Source organism: Bufo gargarizans, chromosome 10, assembly GCF_014858855.1.
Source record: "Bufo gargarizans isolate SCDJY-AF-19 chromosome 10, ASM1485885v1, whole genome shotgun sequence".
Taxonomy (NCBI): domain Eukaryota; kingdom Metazoa; phylum Chordata; class Amphibia; order Anura; family Bufonidae; genus Bufo; species Bufo gargarizans.
The window spans coordinates 129,628,504-129,652,947 of NC_058089.1; the positions used below are offsets into that span (position 1 = coordinate 129,628,504).

The 24,444-nt window shown below is 49.9% G+C and overlaps 1 protein-coding gene across 4 annotated transcripts in view; it reads left to right on the top strand.

The window, feature by feature from the left end:
• USP10 (ubiquitin specific peptidase 10) overlaps positions 1 to 24,231 on the top strand; it is a 47,686-nt gene extending 23,455 nt beyond the window's left edge. For 2 of the 4 annotated variants that reach the window (XM_044269491.1, XM_044269492.1), the window contains 7 exons: positions 766 to 865; positions 3,094 to 3,159; positions 3,650 to 3,833; positions 5,544 to 5,709; positions 19,420 to 19,564; positions 19,991 to 20,056; positions 22,769 to 24,231. In XM_044269491.1, coding sequence (XP_044125426.1) covers positions 766 to 865; positions 3,094 to 3,159; positions 3,650 to 3,833; positions 5,544 to 5,709; positions 19,420 to 19,564; positions 19,991 to 20,056; positions 22,769 to 22,956 — 915 coding nt within the window. In that variant the 3' untranslated portion in view covers positions 22,957 to 24,231. The remainder of the gene's footprint in view (positions 1 to 765; positions 866 to 3,093; positions 3,160 to 3,649; positions 3,834 to 5,543; positions 5,710 to 19,419; positions 19,565 to 19,990; positions 20,057 to 22,768) is intronic. The other 2 variants (XM_044269493.1, XM_044269494.1) reach the window with 1 other exon arrangement.
• Positions 24,232 to 24,444: the final 213 nt, after the last annotated feature.

The following is a 24,444-nucleotide window of genomic DNA, read 5'->3' on the forward strand; positions in this document are numbered from 1 at the left end:
AGCGAGTATTCCGTGTGGGTGCAATGCGTTATGCGAACACATTGCGCCCGCACAGAATCCGGACCCATTCATTTCAATAGGTCTGTGTTATAGGAGCGGTGTTTTTCGCGCATCATGTTCTATATTCTGCGTTTTATTTTTTTTCACGCAACGCTGGCCCCATAGAAGTGAATGGGGCTGTGTGAAAATCGCATCCGCAAGCAAGTGCTAATACGATGCGTTTTTTTTCACGGATGGTTGCTAAGAAATGTTTGTATACGTTCAGTTTTTTATCACGCGCGTGCAAAACGCATTAAATCGCATTGCACCTGCGCGATAAAAACAACTGCACGCGATCGCAGACAAAAAACTGAATGAACTTGCTTGTGGAATCGCGCATTTTTCACTGACCGCATCTGCAACACATCCGGACCTAATCCGCTCACACTCTTCTGCAAGGGGCCTTACAATTCCTCTCCACCTTCCGGGTCTGAGTGTAGAGTGAAATGTTCCAATTTACTGACAGCAAGCAGAAATCTTAAAAACTAGAATTAAAACACAGTGGAGGCACCACTTACAGTTAATAAGCTTTAGTTGTGTAAGCCCTGAAAAACCAGCGACCATTTTGTATTGGGGTGTTTAGCCGTAAGTTATGTTGGTTGCAGTGGGAGGCTCATATTGGAGCGTTCTGATTGGCTGTGAGCAATCAGCTGACCCGCCAGACGAGCGTGAACTGCAGTGGTTGTATACCGGCTCTATATACATCTGCGCATTGTGTGTCCACAGGGCCGGCAGGAGGACGCGGAGGAGTACTTGGGCTTCGTGCTGAATGGATTACATGAAGAAATGTTGTGTCTGAAGAAGCTCCTGTACCCGCAGAGCGACAGTACGGTTCTGTTCTTCTTAGTAGCGCAGGTTTAGTCCCGGCGTTATCTGCCAGCGATGCTTCCGTGGCGTTATATATTGACCCTTTCCCAGGATTCCTGATTACAGGATTGTAATGTGCTGCGTTATCCGCTGCGCTATGGGTCACCCGCTTCTAAGGGTCCATTCACACGTCCATCTGTGCATTTTGCGGACCGCACATCGCCGGCACTCTTATAGAAAATTATTTCTTGTCCGCAATTGTGGACAAGAATAGGACATGCTCTATTTTTTTGCGGAACGGATGCGGACCCGTTTTGCGGACGTGTGAATGGACCCTTAGAGGAAGCATCCTGAGCGCCGGGTCACAGGCGTCAATCACCCGGCACTTGCGTACAGCTTGTGCAATTAGCTGAAAACCCATACTGCACAGCTTATGGGCTTGTTACAGTGTGTCAGTGTAGACCAGTGATGGCTAACCTTGGCACTCCAGCTGTGGTGAAACTACGACTCCCAGCATGCTCAATTTATTTCTATAGAGTTCTGAGAGCAGCCAAGCAAGGGGGGCATCTTGGGAGTTGTAGTGTTACCACAGCTGGAGTGCCAAGGTTAGCCATCACTGGTGTAGACTGTACTTTTAGGCCCCTTGCAGACAAGTGTTCCTCCCGCAGTGAGTCCGCATCGCAGCACCCGGCCTGACCTCCTATCGCTGCCGGGGGTCACACAGCATTATATTGATTTATGATGCTATGTAACCCTTACAGTTCTGGAATGTATTGGATAAGACTGGCAGCATTATGTCAGTGTTATCCAATACATTCCAGAACGCTAAGGGTTACATAGCATCATAAATCAATATAATGCTGTGTGACCCCCGGCAGCGATGGGAGGTCAGGCTGGGTGCTGCGCTGCGGGAGGAACGCTCGTCTGCAAGGGCCCTTACTGCTAGATGAGCAGCACAACCCGCTGTCCTGATAGTTTGCCGCCGCAGTGTATTGGTGCCGGCAGCAGACACGCTGGTAAAGGAATGTCACCAGAAAATGACCTGTTAATTTTTTTGGTGAGTTTTTTTATTATTTTTCTCATGCCTCTATCTATATAAATAAAATAATATGGATATAATCCTGCAGTTTTCACACTGACCATTAGGTCATGATTTCCTGTTCACCACAGGCAGGATTACAATGACAAGTAACACCTCTGTATAGATAAGACAGGATCCACAGCTTATCTGCTCCTTCCTGACCATAGAAGTCAGTGATGTCTCCTCCTGTCTATTATGTCTGTGGCCCATGGTGGCTGCTCTCAAAAGCATGTCTTAAAGGGGTTGGCGCATCTCATATGTCACCAATGTCTGATGAGAGCGGGTCCCACCTCTAAGACCTGCACCCGTCTCTAGAACGGAGCTCATAAAAGTGAAGCTTCCACTAGTGGTGGTTTCCGTCAGCCCCATAGTTTTATTCTGGCCGCCTCTCGGCAAGTTTGCCGTGCTGTGGCCAGACCTTCTAGTGAATGGGGTCAGAGCGGACTCCCGGCGGCCCGCGTGCAGTGGCTGCAGCACGGATCCGGCAGGCAGTCCACCCGCCGGAGAAGGCTGCCGCTAATGTGAAAGTACCCTAAAACCGAGCCGCAAAGTGAAGGAAAGCAGACCGCGCATGAGCGGCCACAATCTATGCATTTCAATGAGTGCCCAATAAAACAGCCGCGCAGCGCTCAAGCCCAGCCACTACTCCATTCCCTTCTATGGGGCTGGCGGAAATAGCCGCTAGTGCATGCGCGGTCTGCTTTCTTTCACTTTCCGGCTAGAGACCGGGGCGGGTCCCAGAGGTGGAACCCGCATCCTAGAGATGTGCCACCAGTCTGAGATGGGTCCACCCCTTTAGACCTAGTGACCATTGTGAGAATTGCAGTATTATGCACTATTTTTGTTAGATCTAGTGACATGGAAAAATATTTTTTTTTTTTTTTTTGTGTTTAACATAAAATGTGATTTAAACAATAGGTCATTTTCTGATGACATTCCCATTAGGCTCACAGATTGTCTATAGATAGACAATGTGGCGAACCCTCAGCTGTGAGAATTCTTTTTCATGGGTTTTCAGCTGCATTGAGGGACCTTTCGTAGCTGTGATTTGTGCGCGGTGTCTGCTCAGACCTGTAGGAGGGGGCGCACTGGAAGAGTAAATATTTTACTTCATGAATGACTATTTTTAACATTGAATTTTTTTATGTTTTTTTTATTTTGTGTAGTTTTGAGCTTTGTGGATGAAGAGAACAGTTCTATAAGCTGCAGAGTCCTGGGGCCGCAGTGGGCAGGTGCGATATTCTGCAGCTTCCGTGTGCGGCTCTATTTCTGTGCAGCGTTTCTCGCCCTGTCATTGTGGGATTCTGGTGTAGTGGTTGATGTTTCCTCAGTTCCGGATCTTTTATGTTATAATCGCTGCTAGTGACCGACCAGGAAGCCGTGGGCCAACGCCACGCACAGCAGACTTCCTGAGCAAACTGGCCCACACTGAGGGTCAACAACTGCACCCCACCCACAGTCTGACCCAGTTCTGTGCCCCCAGATCTGGGTCACATCAGGCAGCGTCACTGTAATACCCTTTGTCTTTGAGGTGCGGAATGTATTAATCGCCCCAGACGCCTTTCAAAACAGTGGTGTGCAACTTGTGACTCCTGCTATTGAGAGACTACTACTCCCAGCATGCCCTGACAGCTTCCGATTGACAAGGCATGCTGGGCGCTGTTGTACAGCGCTGCTTTAAAGATTCATCTAACCTTAATCTTTTTCTGTCTCCCCATAAAGAAATCTCAAATGGACCTGATACTCAGCCAGCAAATGACGAAGGCGACACATACCAGCATGGAGACCAAGCGGAAGGGAGCGACGAGGAGTGGGAGCAGGTGGGACCCAGAAACAAGTCGTCCATCACTCGGCAGGCAGACTTTGTGCAGACTCCTATTACGGACATCTTCGGAGGACACATGAGGTGGGGGTTCCTGTAGGCTCTGTTATGTATGTAGTCCCATTGACCCCTTCCCACCCTGTGCCGTACCATTACGTCGCTTCAAGTACCTAGTTATAGCAAAGCAACGTAACGTTATTCACAGTGAAGGGGGCTCAGGAGCTGTGTCTGCACCATCACTGGCGGATGCCAGCTCACTCCCTTTAACTCGTCAGGTGCCACAGTCAATAGAGACTGTGGCATCTGAGCCCTTAGACAAGGGGGGTGGTGCCTTGGAAGGTTCCCAGTTAACATCCCTAAACATTGTGGTACAGAAGAACTGCAGCATATATTGCAAAGGAAATGACAAGCCCTTCTAAGGCTTTTAAAAAAAAATATATATATATTAAAATTGCCGTGCCCTTAAGAGATTACTATTTTAACACTTATACGTAAAATGTAGTCAAAGGGTTAAACAGCTGGGATGGGAGCTTCCTCCAGTACTGGCCATAGTTTGGTGCTTGACTTAAGAATAGAAGTTGGTGGGAAGGGCTCACAGGGAAGGGCTTACTGCAGAAGGCATGGCGGTGGACTCGTTAAAGGGGTATCCAGGGCCTTAATACTGATACCCTGTCCTTCGGATAGGGGTCATCCATATAAGCTCAGTGTGGGCCCGACACCAGCAGGGGCCACATCAACTAAGTAGCAGAGAGCGCAGTCCACTGTTTAGTAGCCGTATTGGGTTACAGCAGCTCAGCTCCCAGTCACTAGAGATCAGCGGTGACATCACTGAGAATGCCGCCTATCCATTCACTAGAGATCAGCGGTGACATCACTGAGAATGCCGCCTATCCATTCACTAGAGATCAGCGGTGACATCACTGAGAATGCCGCCTATCCATTCACTAGAGATCAGCGGTGACATCGCTGAGAATGCCGCCTATCCATCACTAGAGATCAGCGGTGACATCACTGAGAATGCCGCCTATCTATTTACTAGAGATCAGCGGTGACATCACTGAGAATGCCGCCTATCCATCATTAGAGATCAGCGGTGACATCGCTGAGAATGCCGCCTATCCATCACTAGAGATCAGCGGTGACATCACTGAGAATGCCGCCTATCCATTCACTAGAGATCAGCGGTGACATCACTGAGAATGCCGCCTATCCATCACTAGAGATCAGGGTGTCCTCGCTCTCGGCTTGGCCCGGTCAGTGTCCTGGGAGTCTCTGTTCTGTCGGGCCGGTTCTCTGCGCAGGCTCTGGGGTTCAGACTGCACAATCTGCAGGATCCGCTGTGCCATCTGTTGTCTGCGGAGGATGGGTGTGGTGCGAGGATGTAACGTTACACACTTTCCCTCACCACAAGTGCTTGCACTCTGCCATGTGGTTATTATGGACACCCTGTTCCCCCGACCGTCATTAATGGGCCGCCTTCTGTCGGCTCTCGGGGTTTTGGTAGGACAGATTGTAACTTTGAGTTTTATAATTTGCCAAAGGATTTTTCAACCAGATGAAAGAGTGCTTCAGTAAAAGGGTCATGGGGTGCAGACATCTGTGCGCCATGTTACTGTAGAGTGTCCCTTTAAAAAGTGCTCAGCTTCTCTAGAGTCTTGAATGTACCTTAAAGGAACCTATATTACTGTGTCGCCCCTCGCCCTCTACACCGCCGTGCCTCAGCTGCCCTACATTGGACCCGAGCAGTTGTCGTGCACTTACTGCGTAATTTACCATTTACACTTTCTTTTGCAGATCTGTCGTTTACCAGCAAAGTTCCAAGGAGTCGGCCACCTTGCAGCCGTTTTTCACCCTACAACTGGACATTCAGTCTGATAAGATCCGCACCGTCCAAGACGCACTGGAAAGTCTCGTGGCCAGAGAATCTGTCCAGGGTTACACCACCAAAACCAAGCAGGAGGTGAGTCCCCGATCCTGGGCCATCGGCAGCAGTTACTGCATCTGATCCACCAAAGACTTCTTACCTCTGACTGCTTCCAAGCCTCGCGCAGCGCTGCGTCCGGCCTCGGGTCTTGTAGTCCTTCCCGAGTGGACATATAAAACGTGGGGAAACGTTATTTCTCGCTAGTATCATTGGGGGACACAGACCGTGGGTATAGCTGCTTGCTGCCACTAGGAGGCGACACTAGGCTAAGAAGTGATAACTCCTCCCCCGCAGGCTATACCCCCTCCAGCCTGGAGAGAGCATATCAGTTTTTAGCTTAGTGTCGTAGGAGGCAGACCTCCCTGCTTTTGCAGGGCGGCTTACCTTTATTATTTTATTTTTTTCCTCTTTTAGGTTGGGGAAACAGAGTCGCCTAGCCACTCTGTCTACCCCGGGAGCAAGGCCGGTGTCGGAATCCCTCACCGCTCGCCCTCCCCAAGAAACGAAAGTGGACCAGGGCAGCCCAGCTCCCCTGCTTCCCGCCAGCCAAGGGGGTCACCTGAATCCGGCGAGACCCTCCGCCATTCCAGTCTCCTGCCACTTCGTGTGCCAGCGGCTGAAGAGGTGACCCTGCTGGTACTCTGAGAAAGGGTGAAGAGAAGAGGATGAAGATGGGGTGAGTAGTCCGTATTGGGTAAGTACCTCGGCCCTTCCCCTCCCCCTTCTCCCTTCCCCCCCGGTCACCTCATCATAAGATGGAGGACCTTTTTCCTCAGGTGGGCCATTCATGGTGAGGGCCCCACATTACCTCAGGCCCAATGTAGGACGGCCTGCGGGGTGAGCTCCCGCGGCTGATGTTCAGCCAGGGCACTTACAGAGCGCCGCTCCGGTCACTCCACTCCCGGCCGGCTATTCGTTTGGCCGGCGCCAAAAATTTAGCCCCTGGCTCCACTTCGGGCCTACCGGGATTCAGCCCGTGCAGTTGTTTTAGCGGCACGGGATGGGTTCCCGCAGCGAGAGTGGACACTCCCCCTCCAAATCAGTGGGCAGACATCGGCGGTTGCTCTTCAGGCCCCGCTGTGGTAACCGGCTGGCAGTACCGCCCGGTCGGCTGTGCGCCGAACTTTATGTCCCGGCTTTTGCGGCCTACTAGGCCGCAACTTTCATTCCAGTTATGGAGGGGGCGGGTTCGTCCTTTTGGCGCGGATTCTCCCCGACTAGCTGTCGCTCCTCCCCCAGGTGCCCCGCTGAGCTCCGCATCTGGTCCTCTGAGCTGGGTTAACCCTTTGTGGCAAGTCGTTTGTTTGCAGCCGGCACTGCATTATCTGAGTGTCCCCTTTCTGCATGCCAATTACCTTAGATTAGGAAGTTAACCCTAACCCCTTCCTGCCGGCATGTCCACCCTGGCGGTGGGGTATGGGGCTGGGCCCATGTCCTATCTGGACAGGGCAGGATTGCTCACAGTTTCCCATTCCGCCCTCCGGGGCTGTTTAGTTGAGAATGCACACATGAAGAATTCCCAGACCACCTTCTGGGTCGTCCGGTGTATAGGCCACCACAGGTGAAATCCAGGGGAGCACATCTGAGGGATTCCCAATCCGCCATACGGGCCGTTTGGTTGATAATGCTCCACCTGCACAAATACAGGGGAGCACATCTGAAGGATTCCCAATCCGCCCGCTGAGGCCGTTTGGTTGATAATGCTCCACCTGCACAAATGCAGGGGAGCACATCTGCAGGATTCCCAATCCGCCCGTGGGCTGTTTGGTTGATATTACTCCACCTGCACACATACAGGGGAGCACATCTGGAGGATTCCCAAACCGGCCGCTGGGGCCGTTTGGTTGATAATACTCCACCTACAAAAATACAGGGGAGCGCATCTGAAGGATTCCCAATCCGCCCTACGGGGTCGTTTGGTTGATTAATGCTCCACCTGCACAAATCCAGGGGAGCACATCTGAGGATTCCCAATCCGCCCGCTGAGGCCGTTGGTTGATAATACTCCACATGCACGGATCCGGGGGAGCACATCTGAAGGATTCCCAATCCGCCCTAAGGGGCCGTTTGGTTGATAATGCTCCACCTGCACGGATCCGGGGGGAACACAGATGCAGGATTCCCAATCCGCCCTACGGGGCCGTTTGGTTGATAATGCTCCACCTGCACGGATCCGGGGGGAACACAGATGCAGGATTCCCAATCCGCACTACGGGGCCGTTTGGTTGATAATGCTCCACCTGCACAAGCCAGGGGAACACAGCTGCTGGATTCCCAATCCACCCTCTTGGGTCATTTGGTTGTTAATCCACATGCGCAATCCAATGGAGGACCTCTGGCAGTTCCCAATCCACCCTCCTGGATTGTGGGTCGATTGAGTACCGCCCACACAATCCTGTGAGCGGTCAGGTAGGGATGCCGATTCCACCTCCTGGGTGTTTTGATGGTTATATCACCGCTGTCACAGCCTGCAACTTCCATGGCTGGATGCTAAGAGGTAGAGCTGCGCACGAGCAGGACATTCCTCCTCGGTCTCCTCCGCACCTCCATCCTTCCTCATTAGGGTGATATTCAGAACCCTCCCTTCTGACAGGGGTTGGTTCTGAGGGAACAGGGAACAGTTCTGCGGACTCTGATATGAACCTTCTAGACTGCATCCATGCTACCGGCAGTACTGATTGTCTGCATTGCCCCTTCCTTAGGCGGCAATTGCTTTGCTACTGGATACAGTACTTACCCTTTGTATTCCCTCCTTCCACAGGTGGACTGACGGCACTTGCACTGGTCAGTGCCAGCCATTTGCGTCTCCCCTTTCGGTTGTTGACGGATTGCTGTTCCACTGGGTACAGTACTGGCGTTATGCATTAGCCTCTCTTATAGGAGGCGTTATGGCTTTATCGCGGGTGGCAATGTTTGCTGTAAGTATTACCACCTTGCTTAGGTGGAGGAATTCTTTACCCACCGGGAACGGGACTATTCGTATGCATTATCCTCTTCGATAGGGGTGTAATTCTCTGCCATAGGGGTCAATTCCTACTGGGTGCATTACCCCCTGCCATAGGTTAGGTACTGGCGCTAACCTCAGGATACAGTACTCCCTATATATTTTTCTCCCCTTCATAGGTGGAGTGGTTGCACTTCCATTGAGGGTAGTGCTTACAGTACGCGTTACCCCCTCCAGGGAGGGGGTTGTTACACTACCGTTGGATGCGGTTCTGTTTATCTCCCTACCTTCCTTCCTTGACGGAGGGTTGCGCTACCACTGAATACTAGTCAACAGTCGTGGCATTACCCCCTTCTACATCTTACGGGAAATCTCTGAGCATCTATGCATGCTTTAATTCAACTAAGCCTCCGCACTAGATGCCGTGGCTTCCTTCACGGGTGGGCCGCAGCAACAGTCGTTGCCATTGGTGCCTGGTACTCTTCATCTAGAGGTATATGGATACTGGGACTGCTCCCATACTGTATCCTCCCGTCTCTTCTGGTACTGGTGGTTGGCGCAGATAGGTCGTTCCTTGTTCTCTTAAGGGAGTCGCTCAGCAGCTCTTCAGGTGCCCTAGATTCCCATCCCTATGGGCCTCCACCGTTCAGGTCGGTCAGAACTTGGTCCTCTACAGCGTGTGGGTGCACGCCATTATACAAATGTTGGGATTACGACCCAGCGAGCCCAAGGTTGCACTGACTCTGTATTCTGGGCCACCACTCTTCCTCATTAGGTGAGGGTGTTTTGCTGGCATTCTGCATTGACTACTACAGCGTGTTCTCTAAGTCAGGATGGCCGAGTGGTCTAATGTGCCAGACTCAAGAGTTAATCTCTTCCGTGTATGGGTGTTCGGGTCTCCAAATGGAGGTGTGGGTTCAGATCCCACTTCTAACAAAAACAAAAACAAAAACAAAAAAAAAAAAAAAAAAAAAAAAGCAAGGGTAGTTCTCACAAGGGCCGGAGATCGAACTCATGGCAGAGGGTCATCCCCCTCAGATAGGGGTTCTACCCTGACACTGCTTCGGCGGTTGCTCTGGTTTTGCCCCCTTTTTAGATGGAATGCCTCAGAATGGCTCTGGTTGACTGAGTTAGCTTGGTTCCATGCTACTTCTGGGTGTCCTTAGGCCTCTCCCTCAGTTTTACGCTGGGAGGAGCAGGCGGTAGCTATTACTGTACAAAGGGTATTTGCATCTCCACTACATGCTAGGGTTCCTACTGAACATTCCTATTGCACAGTTCCTTCGTCAGACGGCGGTTTCTTCCGACTCTGGGATTGGTATCCTGTACGGTGTGGCATCCTCCTCAACTGGAGTGTGGCCTTTGCGTTACTCTGGCAGCTTCCTTTGTATGGGCTCCTCCTCAAGGGTGTATTTCATTACCAAGAGATCTGTACAGTGTCAGTCCCTGATGGCAATGGGCTTGCCCTGACCTCTCATTGGTCTTCATTACTGTTAACTGTCCGTTGCTCTGACGACTTTTGTTCTTGTGTCGTCAACTCGGGTTTTGCATTGGCGTCAGTGCCATAGCTATCAGCACCTTACTTGGGCGCGCTCGACTGGGTAGCTTAGTCCCTGTGGCACTCGTCTACCACTACGGTGATACTGTCCGTCAGATATGTTTACTTGGTCCCTGTGGCACTCGTCTACCACTACAGTGATTCCTTCCTTCAGTTATGGTTACTTCTGTGTCACATCAAGCGATGGTGGTCATTCCTTTCACTGCTCCTTCCGGGGGTGGACTACGGTCCCCCCAAGCCAGGCTGAGCGGGTGACTGTCTCACCTTGTCACCACTGGTAGGGATTTCGTTCCTTGAACGGAACACCCCTATTTTTCTTTCCTGTCCTTCCTCTAGCTGGACTGCTGACCACCTTTTCCCTTCGGTCTCCTCGACCGGTGGCAATGGGTTGTATAACTATGGAATCCGGGATCTATTTTTTTCCACGGAGAGTATTCTCTTATCTTGGTCTCTGCCCGGAAGTCAATATATGTCAATTATGGGTTTTTCTCCATTACCGGTTTCTTTTAACCAGAGGAGGATCCTGCGAACCTGGATTTTGGTTCCGCTCCCACAGTTGTGGTCTACAACCGACTTCGCCCCGACGATCGGTATATCGCTGGGGGCGTTTCAGGAACAAACAAGCCCCCCCTCTGGGACTTCTTCTTCTTCTTTTTGTACGTCCATTTGTCCTTTGTCATTGGCATCAGGCAGTGCTCCGCCAGAATTTTCTTTCTGGCGGAAGGTCACCGCTTTTCGAGTCTTCTCGGACATGGTTTTTCTCTTCTTTCTCCCTCGTATTTTAAGGGCGGGCTCTCCATCAGCCATCTATTTTGGCCTCGGAGATTTGCTGGTCCATATCTGGCGCGTTGGCGCGTTCCGCTGTATGGGTTTTCTGCCTGATTTTCTTGGAGGTCCTTGTCATAGCTGGCGTCTTCCAACGGGATGCTTTTTTTCCTGGGATGTCTGCCTGTCGGTTGCTTCCTAGCGGAGTGATGGCCTGGCCGTCCAGCGGTCGTCATTTCTCGGGTTCATCTACTCCAGACATCGCTTCTAGAGGGCAGCGTCTTGGTCTTCCGGCAAGTTCTCCGAGTGTTCGGGGGTCTTTCCTAGCCATCATCTGTTGCTGCTCCAGGCAGCAAGATCTTGCAGGCGGCAGCGGATGCCGCATCCTCGAGGGCGTTTTTTCTCCAGGGGCGTGTGATTTTTTTCCCTCCCCGTGGACTGCTTTAGGACGTCCCACGGTCTGTGTCCCCCAATGATACTAGCGAGAAAACGAGATTTTTGTGAACTCACCTGTAAAATCTCTTTCTCGCGTAGTTCATTGGGGGACACAGCTCCCACCCAGTTTCGGTTTGCCGCACATATTGGCGGTTTGTGGGCCAGTATGGTCCTCAGTTCTGGTGCATTCCGACTGATGTTTGTCAGTTGTGGGTTGTGTACTGTATTTTCATTATTGATTTTTTTCTCCTACTCCTATTGCTTGGGCACAAACTGATATGCTCTCTCCAGGCTGGAGGGGGTATAGCCTGCGGGGGAGGAGTTATCACTTCTTAGCCTAGTGTCGCCTCCTAGTGGCAGCAAGCAGCTATACCCACGGTCTGTGTCCCCCAATGAACTACGCGAGAAAGAGATTTTACAGGTGAGTTCACAAAAATCTCGTTTTTATGGGTTAAGTTGGAAAGTCGTTGATATAATCTACATCTGAGGGTCCATTCACACGTCCGCAAGTTCCAGATCCGCGAAACACGGAGACCGGCCATGTGCGTACCGCATTTCACTGACGGCACGTGGCCGGCACTATGATAGAAATAGACAAGAATAGGACATGCGCTTTTTTTTTTTTTTTTTTTTTTTTTTTGCGGAACGGAAGTGTGGAAGCAGACAGCACATGGTGGTGCTGTCCGTATCTTTTGTGGCCCCATTGAAATAAAGGGGTCTACACTGCGCTACGATGCGGACCCGTTTGAATGGACCCTAAATTATTTACATTGTAATGATCCTGTTACTCCAGTCACATCTAGAGCTGCAGTCACTGGGTTCCTGTTCTCAATTCCCCGGATTTCAGCAGTTATTGGGCAGCTCGAGGAGTTGACTGCAGCTCTGCATGTGAATGGAGTATAGACATGGCGGAGGTTGTCCAGCCTTCTGTCACTACAGTGACCTTTCTGCTCTTTCAGTTCCTCAGCACTTTACGCATCTGCTCGCAACGTTTTTTCCTTGGATTTACTTGTGACTCGCTTTGCTGGTCTTGATTTCTGTTTTGTCAGATTTAAAGGGGTCAGCCAGTTCTTAATTCTTCCTACGTGGTAAAGTGTCATCAGCAGCTGTTTAGAGTCGTGTCTCTCACCTCATCGCTGGCTGCAGGTCCATGACCCATGTAAACCGTGCCACCCCCAGCCATTGTAACCAAGATGGCAGCTGTGACATTTACTCATGTGACCACTTACCCGGCTGTCACTGGCTGTATTCTTTTCTGCGCTGGGTCTGGACTGCTTCACCTATGTTCATGTGAGGGACTGCCACCATCTTGGTTACCATTGACAGGGTGGCATCAGCTTGGCGCTGTTTACATGGGCAATGGTTTGACAGCCAGGGGCAGTGTAACCTGCAGTGAGGTCAGAGGAACTGCTCTGTGCAGCTGCTAATGACACGTTATACACTTTAGGAGCACTGAGGGAAAAATTGGTAGCAATTGGCCAACCCCTTTAATAGAACAATCAGTTCCCTTGCTCACCTACCTGTCTGCAAAATAGACTTAACAGCTGACCGGTTTGTTACAGTGTATCAGTCTGGAGTCCAGGCTGTTCACCTCTCAGATGATTGTCTGATACCATTGTAACAAACCACAGCTGTGAGATTCTCCACCTCTGGCTGTAAGGCTGGGGCCACGCGGTGACTTATTCGCGGGACTTGTCGGCAGCCGTCGTGCCTCTATTGTAGGCCTGTGATTTGTCTATAAAAGTCGCATTGCGATCCATGATGAGTCGCGTGTGATCTGCAACCAGAAGTCAAGTGTTTGCCGCTTGCAGACACCATTGACGATCATTCGCTGCGATGTCGCTGTGTAGCCGCAGTATTAACGAGAATGCTCCCATTCCCTGACGGCAAACAATACACCGCAGAGCTCATTCATTATACAGTCAGGAGGCCACATGTGCGTCGCTCTAGGTATACCTAAATGCAGGAGCGCCTGGCAGGGGTTAAGCCGCTCTCCAAGCTCCGCCGCGGTCTAGGTTTCCCAGCTGTGTGAAGGTCGCTGCTGATGTGGGAGTAACGCTCATCGCCAAGTGACTTGTGATTTTTAGCTTGTAAGTTTTTGGTGGGTAACCCGTCATTTCTGGTCTTCACAGAGCGACCACTGTTCAATTAGGGGTTTAGGAGAAATGGGCGTTCAGTTTACGTTCTGGTGGCTCCGTCTGGTTTTTATTTTGATGTCTGGGCTGGAAATAAAATTCATGCATGATAATTAGCTGGAGGCTGAGCGTGGCCGCGCTGAAGCCGCTCTCCTGACATTTAGACAAGGGGAATTTTCCAAGTGGTGCAGGTCTGAGGTGTAGGGAGCCGGTACTTTGGGGCGTTTGTGTCTCACAGGTTTGCATTGTGCGAGGAGATAGCTGTCATTTACATTTCTGTATTGGCCGGAAAGTAAATGCCTCACCTTATGGCATCTAATGGCTCTGCTGTAAACCCCTGACTGAGAAAACATCCAACAGATCACTGCCCCGGCTATGCTGCGCAGCAACGCTCTGTGGGGGCAAAGCTACAACTCCCATCATGCTCTTAGATCCTGCAGCTGTCAAGGCATTATGGGAAAAAAGTTTTACAACAGCTGCAGTGTCGCCCATGTACAGAAAAATCCTTTTTCAGAAAATATCGGTAAATGCAGGACGGATCCGACAGGCTGTTCACCCTGTCAGATCCGTCCTTCCGCTATTTCGCTGGACCGCCGCTGCGTCCCCATTGACTATAATGCGGACGGGGCGCAGTTCGCGGTAAGAGGCCCCCGGACTAAAAAGTCGGACATGCAGGACAGTCTGACGGCCTTTCGCCGTGCACTGCCATGCTGCGCCGGAGCTCCGCCCCCGTCCCCATTATAGTCAACGGGGACGGAGCGGCGGCAAGGCGAAATAGAAGGACGGATCCGACAGGGTGAACAGCCTGTCGGATCCGTCCTGCCGCAAGTGTGAAAGTGGCCTTATCAGACATTGTAGATTAGTGGCAGTCACCTGACCGTAGTTGGCGTCTGGTCATCAAACTGTAAACTGATCCGGAGCTGATACATTGTTACAGTTGTATCCAGGCCGGACTGAGCAGCAGCCCCGGAGGATTGTCTACACTGGATACATTGTAGCAGCTTTCCTATTTTGACAAAAAAATAAATGTTTTTAATTGATTTTAAATAAAGTACACAATGATCAGGATCCTGCCAGTCATTTACATGAACAAAAATCTAATGCAATGACAATTCAGAGCAATACAAACATTTAGTAAAATAACAAATTTAACTATCACCCAACTCCCCTCCCTAATATTCTCTTGCAGAGAGATGACTACACCGCCCCATCTTCACTGTAATTTATTTAAACATCTCACAAAGGAGGTCATAACCACCTAAGTTAACAGAACATTGAGCAGACGATCCTCATTAATATGTAGCGTAAACTTAAAGGGAACCTGTCACCATGATTTTGCGCATAGAGCTGGGGACATGGGCTGCTAGATGGCCGCTAGCACATCCGCAGTACCCAGGTCCCATAGCTCTGTGCGCTTTTATTGTGTTAAAAAAACGTTTTGATTGATATGCAAATGACCTGATATGAGTCCTGTATCCGGAGAGGAGTCCAGCGGAAAGGAGCCCAGCACCGCCCCGCGTCCTCCGAATCTCCTCCTTGCTGGCTGACGTCACAGAGCTGGAGCGCCGAAATCTCACGATGAGCGAGCTAGCGCATGCGCAGTGTCGGCATCATGTTCATTCCCTGTATTGGCATCAGCACAGGGAACGAACTACGCATGCGCTAGCTCGCACATCGCGAGATTTCGGCGCTCCAGCTCTGTGACGTCAGCCAGCAAGGAGGAGATTCGGAGGACGCGTGGTGGTGCTGGGCTCCTTTCCGCTGGACTCATCTCCGGATACAGGACTCGTATCAGGTCATTTGCATATCAATCAAAACGTTTTTTTAACACAATAAAAGCACACAGAGCTATGGGGACTGGGTACTGCGGATGTGCTAGCGGCCATCTAGCAGCCCATGTCCCCAGCTCTATGCGCAAAATCATGGTGACAGGTTTCCCTTTAAGATAAAGGTCCCATTAAGGACAGTTGTCCTCTCATGCAGCCCGTAGTCAGTGCTAGTGACGCCAAACTCCCAGATTCTAAACAGCCCTGCCATATTGACCAGAAGTTGTTTGGACATTTCCTCTGACATATACCCCTCTTTCAAGACGTAAGATTGTATTCATCCTATTTATGTATTCCTGCTTGTTGGGAGGCCTATCTCTTATCCAGTGATTAGAACCCTCGCTTGGAACAACATTGGGCAATCGTACCTGAGTTGCTGTAGCTATGATTTCCCGTATCTCTTCCCAATATTTTCCCAGCTCTCGGCAGTTCCATACCATGTGAAGCAGAGTCGCGTCCGTTGCACCACATCCAGGGCACGTGGAGTCCGGTCGCCCGCCTATAGAATAGACGTTTAGGGGCTCTATACACTCTGTGTAGCAGGTACAGCGGAGACGGTCTCTGAGACTCATTCAAAGGAAGACTAGGAGTTGAAGCCAGGATGTCATTCCATTGGTCTTGAGATATTGTCCCAACATCCACTTCCCCTTTACCACTAAAGGGGTTGAGGGGGTAGTGGCGTCAAGAATGTATTTATATAATTGGGATATTTGGTAACTATAGCGTCTAGTAATTGTCTCACCACAGGAGGAGAGGCGGCAATTACTATGTTCCTTGGAAATTGCGTTTGGTATGCATGTCTTAATTGAAGGAATTGGAAGAACGCCGCTTTGGGCATTGTAGCAGCTTTCAGCTGGGAGGTGTATTGGGATCAGTTCACACAGTTTGTTTCTATGCTGGAAAAAAACTAAACATGGAATCACCATGATTTTTACCCATTAAATTTTTTTTTTGGTCCTACCCATCACAGTGGGAATCTTGGTTGTTGATTTGGAATCTGTACCAAGAATGAACATGTCGCTGTCAATCTCTTAAAACCGCAAGTGGGAACCGTAAATCGTGCTGTGTAAAGTACTGCGCGGTTTTCAGAGTGAAATCCGTGGGATAGGGGGATTACTCGCACTTTCTGTGCCCAGAAAACTTCATGTGAACACGCTCTTGGGTTGCTACAGATTTTCAGCTTCTGGAGTGCTTCCATTTACTGGAGGCAAGCAGAGATCCTGAAAATGGAGACTAACAGTAACTCAAAGTTCATTGGAAAGTCACAGAACTTATTGTACTAGAATTTCTTTAATGAAACCCTTAATGTGACCGTGCCGCTCAGATGTTCCCAGATCCAGAAGACCTCCACAGGCCCCCCCTTCGTTGTAGTGATCAGCGGTGCCGCAGCCACCCCCACCCGCTCTCCAGTGACGTCCTTGGCTCTATCTGTAGGTGCATAGGAAGGATCTGAGACTTAACGAGGACGAGCAGCAGATTAGCCGCTTATTAACTGCTCACAGAGTCCTATAAACACACACCGTGTGCTAGTAACGTGTTACGCTGCCGCGCGCCGGCTGGCACATTGAAAACAAATGATAACGGGCCGGTACTGAACGAGCAGCTAGCACATACTTTACATCACTACCCACGTGATGCCCTCAGTACAGACTCGTACATCCCTCATCTCTGCAGGGTAAAAGCGGTACCAGCCCAATCTCCACAACCCCTGTAACACTATTACTTTGTATCTATTCCGCACTTTGTGTTCTGCTTGCTGTCAGTGAATTGGAATATAATACCTCAAGGTTCAAACAGATGCAAACAACTCGGTAGCACAGATCTATCTTCTGTCCTGGATTTCAGCCTTCATCCTCACCTACACATTGCCTTTACCGAAGGGTCTCTTCACACAGATCTGGTGCATATTGCGCTGTAAAATTCGTGCCCCATTGATTCCAATGGGAGTCCTTATTGCCATTCTTACGGCCGCGGTTCAGGAAACAGTCTGGCATCTGCTGCAGTTTAGCCGTACGTGGATTGGCCCCATTGGATGTGCGAACCTGCATCAGAAATCTGAGGGTTATCCTTGGCTTTCTGTGGCAGAAAAGTCCACCATGCGAACGTAAATCCGACCACGGAGCTGTTTGTCCAGCTGAGACTACTTTCACATTAGCGTGAACAGCCTGCCGGATCCGTGCTGCCGCTAGACATTTCGTAGTTTTAGGCCCCTTGCAGACGAGTGAGCGGATTAGGTCCGGATGTGTTCAGTGAAAACTGCGCGATTACGCAAACAAGTTCATTCCGTTTTGTCTGCGATCGAGTTCAGTTTTTATCACGCGGGTGAATACGATTTAATGTGTTTTGCACGCACGTGATAAACTGAAGGTTTACAAACAACATCTCTTAGCAACCATCCGTGAAAAACGCATTGCATCCGCACTTGTGTGCGGATGCGATTTTCACGCAGCCCCATTCACTTCTATGGGGCCAGCGTTGTGTGAAAATCACAGAATATAGAACATGCTGCGATCTTCACGCAACGCACAAGTGATGCGTGAAAACCAACGCTCACGTACACAGACCCATTGACATGAATGGGTCTGGATTCCGTGCGGGAGCAATCCGTTCGCATCACGCATTGCACCCGTGCGGAATACTCGCTCGTGTGAAAGGGGCCTTATTCCAGCCGCCTCTCGGCATGTTTGTCGTGCTGCGGCCAGACCTCCGGCCCGCCCCTATTAGGCTACGTTCACACTGGCGTTTTGGCTTTCCGTTTGTGAGATCCGTTCAGGGCTCAACGGTCCAAAACGGATCAGTTTTGCCCTAATGCATTCTGAATGGAAAAGGATCCGCTCAGAATGCATCAGTTCGCCTCCGATCAGTCTCAATTCCGCTCTGGAGGCCGCCCGCAGCATTTTGGTGTCCGTCTGACGAAACGGAGCCGTCCTGGCACACAATGTAAGTCAATCGGGACGGATCCGTTTTCTAGGACACAACCTGGCACAGTAGAAAACGGATCCATCCTCCATTGACTTTCAATAGTGTTCAAGACGGATCCGCCATGGCTATGTTACAGATAATACAAACGGATCCGTTCAGATAATACAACTGTCTGCATCCATTCAGAACGGATCTGTCTGTGCAGATCCATAACTGATCCGCACCAAACGCGAGTGTGAAAGTAGCCTTATAGTGAATGGCGCTGGAGTGGACTTCTGGCGGCAGCATGGATCCGGCAGGCTGTTAATCCCGCCGTATGAACGCTTCCGCTAATGTGAAATTCGCCTGATTTTATATCCTGCTTCTGTCATGCCTGATTATGATTAACCTGTACAAATATATAAATGGGCCATACAAAAAATACGGTGAAAACTGTTCCATGTAAAATGCGCTCAGAAGACAAGGGGGCGCCGCCTCCGACCGGAGAGGAAGGAGCTCAGTCTCCGGAAGCGTCAAAGCTTCTTTACTGTAAGAACGGTGAATCTGTGGAATAGACGTCCTCAGGACGCGGTCACAGCAGGAACAGGGGGCGGTTTCCCAAAGGGTTTAGACAAATTCTTAAAAGTAAAAAACCTTAATGTGTAGAAATCTGAGTCTGACTCCCTTTGGGATTCGCGTCCCCACCGATCCCTCGGTTGAACTTAATGGACGTATGGTCTTTTTTCAACCGTATTAACTACGTAACTATGCCCGGCTCTGGGGCTGCAGGTGAAAGAGCGGGTACGGTCATGTGAATTTACTACATTTGGTAGAGAGATGATGGTTCTTCAGCCCCAGACTGATGCCTTGAGGTTTTATTGTCGCGGTGTGATACGCAGACGACCGCGGCGTTATTGTAGCAGTAAGACTTGGCAGCCATCGCTGCTCTTGCTTCCAGGGCTGCACATTCCTAGCGTCTGCGGCCTCAGCCGAGCATTACCATACTCAGCAGAGCGCACATACTGGAGGAGCCATAAGACCTGAACATTTAACCATTTCAGCCCAGGGGCAAGTGATTTTACAAGTGACATTTGGATAATGTGTGAAAGCTTTATCCCGGCAGGACGTGGCAGGATGATGGGTGTTGTGTTCCTCGCTGATGCACACTTGTTCCTCTTCCAGGTTGAGGTCAGCCGCAGAGTGACCTTGGAGGAGCTGCCGCCGGTCCTCGTGCTGCATCTCAAACGATTCGTGTTCGAAAAGACCGGTGGCTGCCAGAAGCTGACGAAGAATATTGAATACCCTGTGGACCTGGAAATCAGCAAAGGTGAGAGGGGTGTGATGGGAATGGTTCTGGTGATACTGGGGTCTACCTACAGAGAAGACTGGGAGATGCCAGGTACAAGCATCAGCTCAGAAATGGAGGGGGTCATCAAACAGTCTGCAGTATGGTAGAATCTTCCCCGGTTTTATTTTTCGCCTGAAAAAAGTTTTGCACAACTTCCCGTTATGTGAAGGAAAAGGCAGCACGGATGATTCCCCGGATCTGGGATCATGAGACCTCAAAGGATCCAGCACCCTGGACTTTAGAATAAAACTTGTATTTACATGAGTAAAATTAAATTAAAATGTATTTTTCTCCTCCTCCTGTTGGGGCAGGTCTATAAATGTGGGGCTGACACGGGGCGGCTGCTTCTCGCCTCTTATATTCGCACTGTAGTGTCAGCGGTAACTCTGTCTTTTTCTTCTGCAGAATTGCTTTCTCCCGGTATGAGAAGTAAGATTTTTAAAGGTCAAAAAACCTACAGGCTCTTTGCAGGTAAGTACTTCTTTCCATGGCACTGTCAGATGCGCCATCGTTCAGGATTAGCTTTGTGAGGACGTGTCAGATCTGCAGGTCTTATAACCGTTCTGGGGTCATTGTGGATCCATGAGGAGTGTGCCTGACATTCTCATGGACACAGGGTAGGAGTAAGGGTCTCCATGGATGAGGGTCTGACTGGAACAACCACCTTATGAGAATGGAGGTCCGATTAGCGGCAATCGTGCATGTTCGCCGCTTGCGCTTCTTTCAGCTTTGTAGAAATTTTTTTAATAGCGGCACAACGGAAAAATGAAACCTTTCTGGTTGTGGTGCCAGCCGTGTTGGGAGCCAGTCTGAAGATCCCCCTTGGATACGTCGTATATGAAAAACCGCAGCACTCGCTGGTCTTCAATTATGCAGGATTTATTCAACAACAAAAATGTGACGTTTCGACTGTCATGGTCTTTCTCAAGCCTTCAGAAAGACCCATGACGGTCGAAACGTCGCATTTTTGTTGGTGAATAAATCCTTCATAATTGAAGACAAGTGAGTGCTGCGGTTTTTCATATACGACGCATCTTTCAGCTTTGTGGTACAGAGGAAGATAGCCATGCAGTGTAATGAGCTGGAGTGGAGCCGTAGTGGATATGTGCGACTTCCACTCCTTGCAGCTGAGGAACAGGTGACCCCAGTTCTCGTGGTTGGTGGGGGTTCCACGAGTTAGGCATCTCATTGGTTGAGGTCCATCTCCTGTCCTGTTCATGAGGAAGCCCCTTAAATTTTCTAAGGAAAACGTCTTTGTCCTGTCATGCACTGTTCATGCGCCACAAACAAATCTAGATATCGGTCATAATTATTGTAAATGTGTCGGACCGAGGGGCCGCCTCTTCCTGCTGAGCTATTCCTGACATTTGCTGAGTGGTGAGGAATTGTAAAGTCAAAAATTTGCAGAATTTGTGTACAACTTTTGTAAATGGGTCCATTCACACGTCTGAAAAATGGCTCCGCATCCTTTCTGCAGTTTTGCGGAGCAGGTGCGGACCCATTCATTTTCAATGGGGCCGGAATGTGGTGTCCGGATCCGCACTTCCGTTCCGCTCCAAAAAATTGAACATGTCCTATTCTTGTTCACAAATGGCATTTTCTATGAGAGTGCCAGCGATGTCCGGCCCCCAAAATGCAGAACGCACATTGCCGGTGTCTGTGTTTTGCGGATGTGTGAATGAACCCTTACAGTTCCTTGTTTATTTTCAGAGGTTAAAGGGGTTGTGCAGTGACTTAAAGGGACTCTGTCACCAGTTTCTGACCCCCACTTTTAAAAATATTGTTCTGTCCATGGAGCCCTTGTGATTACTATTGTGTTGTTATAAGCTAAATCTGCTGGCTCGTTTTGTTAAAAAAACGTTTTATCTAACCTGTCAGTCATATTGTTAAGGTGCCCAGGGCGTTGCTCATGGCCTGAAGATGCCGCCGTTGGTGCCCAGCTCCTCCTCTGCTCTCGTCAGCGCCGCCTGAAAATACTGAGATACGCCTCCGGCTCTCCCTCACTCCCCCCTCCTTCTTTTCTAAGATCCTGCGCGTGCGGCAGTGTTCGCGTTATCGGGAGGTTGAGCGAAGTGCCCGCGCATGCGCACTTCGCTCAATGAGGCTGAACGGAAAATTCCGCACGGGCGCATCAGGCACAGGCCTGTGCGCACGCACGGGATCTTAGAAAAGAAGGAGGGGGGAGTGAGGGAGAGCCGGAGGCGTATCTCAGTATTTTCAGGCGGCGCTGACGAGAGCAGAGGAGGAGCTGGGCACCAACGGCGGCATCTTCAGGCCATGAGCAACGCCCTGGGCACCTTAACAATATGACTGACAGGTTAGATAAAACGTTTTTTTAACAAAACGAGCCAGCAGATTTGGCTTATAACAACACAATAGTAATCACAAGGGCTCCATGGACAGAACAATATTTTTAAAAGTGGGGGTCAGAAACTGGTGACAGTCCCTTTAAAGGCGGTTGTCTCACCACAGCAAATGGCATTTATCATGCAGACAAAGTTAATGCAAGGCACTTACTGATAAAATGTATTATTTCTTCCTTTCCATCACATTAGACACTGCTCGTTTCCATGATCGCGACCACCCTGCAATCCAGCAGTGGTGGTCGTGCTTGCACACTATAGGAAAATGCACCAGCCTGTCCGCACTCACAAAGTACTGGCCGCCACAGAAGCGGCTCTTTTTCCTATAGTGTGCGAGCACGACCACCATGGCTGGATTGCAAGATGGTCGTAACCGTGAAAACGAGCAGTGTATAATGTAGGAAAAATGAATCTAGCCAGCAATGGAAGCAATATGGAGAATCACAATACATTAGTAAGTGCCCGGTATTAACTTTCTCTATGATATTATCTGTCATTTGCTGTAGAGAGACAACCCGTCCTGACCTAGTCCTGCTCACACAGCTGCGTTACAGTGTATCAGTGGAAGAGTCCAGGGCAGGAGCAACCTGTGCTGCTGTGTTCTCCACAGATACATTGTAACAATCCATCATCCGTGAGTGGGGCGGTGGATATAAGAATGTAATGTTTAATTTCAGATCCTGGAAACGGTGAGGAATTGAAACGTAAAGTGTACTGTCGAAGTGGCATGCACTGACTACCAGGCGCCAGCCCTTTAGCTGTGTAACTGCAGGGTATTTGCCCCTATTTCATTAATTAATTTTCGTCTTCTCTTCGCCAGTGGTCTATCACCATGGTAACAGCGCAACGGGTGGACACTACACTACAGACGTCTTCCAGATCGGTCTGAATGGCTGGTTACGCATCGACGACCAGACTGTGAAAGTGATCAATCAGTATCAGGTGGTGAAACAGACTGTAGAGCGCACGGCCTACCTCCTGTATTACCGCCGCGTAGACCTGCTGTGAACCGCGCCCCCCCGCTCTGTGTCTTCTCATGCGCAAGATTCCTGCTTCATAGGACACAAACCACCACTTTCCGCTTCCTTTTAATCTTCAACTATTTTCTTCCTTCTTGGGTGAGCCCCATTTTTGCTCCTCCCGTTGTCCCTACATTTTTTTTCTCCCCCCCCCCCCCCCCCCCCTCCCGATTTTAGATTAGACTAGGAGGATCAGTTTATAACCAAGTTTCACTTAGCTTTAGGGACCCCACCAACCCCAACAAGCCAATGCAGTGGATCGGGGTCAGAAGTAGCCAGGATTGCTGATCCCCCTTTTTGGGATGCAAACCTTTTCAAGCCTGTTACCTGCAAAGGGGAAAAAACTTAGCGAATAAGACTCTGTTGTCATCCGCTTAGCAAGATATTTTACCGTTATCTCCTCCTTTTGTGGCTAGGAGCGCCCCCATCTGGAGGCAAAAGGATCAAGAGATAAGGCCACCTCTGGGCGGGTAGGTTCAGTCTGCTGCAGCCGTTCAACCATAGCAAAAACTGCTGCACCGATGTGGACCCGGGGGCCGAGGCGGCGGTTCTTAATACACAGGATAGATTTTTATTAATTTTTTTTTTTTAGTGTCTCGGGTAGAAGTGGCTGTGTCGCCCCTTGGGCACCCACGCGCTTCGCCAAAGACTCAACGCACCAGCATTACTCAGTCTACATGTGAGAACAGTACGGCCCTTCCTGCAAGCCTTCACTACTAGCAAAAAGCCACTCTCTTCGCTTTCCGGATCACTAAATCAACAGTAAAAAAAAATATTAAAATAAAAAAAAATGTGTAAAAAATATGCACCAAGCGGCCAGATTCTCTAGGGTTTCTCGCATAAATCAATAAAAAAAAAAGTTGAAACTAGGAAAAATAATAATAATGGCGGAATGCTATTTTCAGAGTTGCTGGGTGCCTTGCAAGAGTAAGCCGAAGTATTAGAGCGTTTTTAACCCCTTCCTTGCTGGGAAATGTGCCACCAGCACCCTCCTCTCCAGCAGCTGAAGGCTTTAAAAGGCATAAATAAGTGACCCCCCTGAATGTGGGAGGTTTGTCCGTCTAGAGGACGATGCTCGTGATGAGACGCCCCAGTGCTGATGCTCGTCTGTGTACAGTGGAGGTCGGAGCCGCTCGGGATTCCAGGCAGTCTGCTTCATTTTGCTGTCTCGCTCTCCTCTAACGTTCCTGATTGTACACAGTTTAGTGATATCTAGGAGTATAAAGTCTTCGCCCATCAATAAAGTTACCACGTTGGTTTAAGATCTGGTGTCCCAGGGTCTCTTCATTGTGTGTCATTAGGTCGAGCTGCCCTCATCCCAGTGCCGAGCCGTGTGGAAGACTCGCGGGAAATCAGTGGTTCTGACATTTCACACTCACTGCTGAACTCGCCCCGCGAACCACAAACCAACGGGGCCCTGGCGTCCAAACAGAAAAAGAATGTCCTTTACTGTACGACGCAGGTCAGAGCCGTTCCT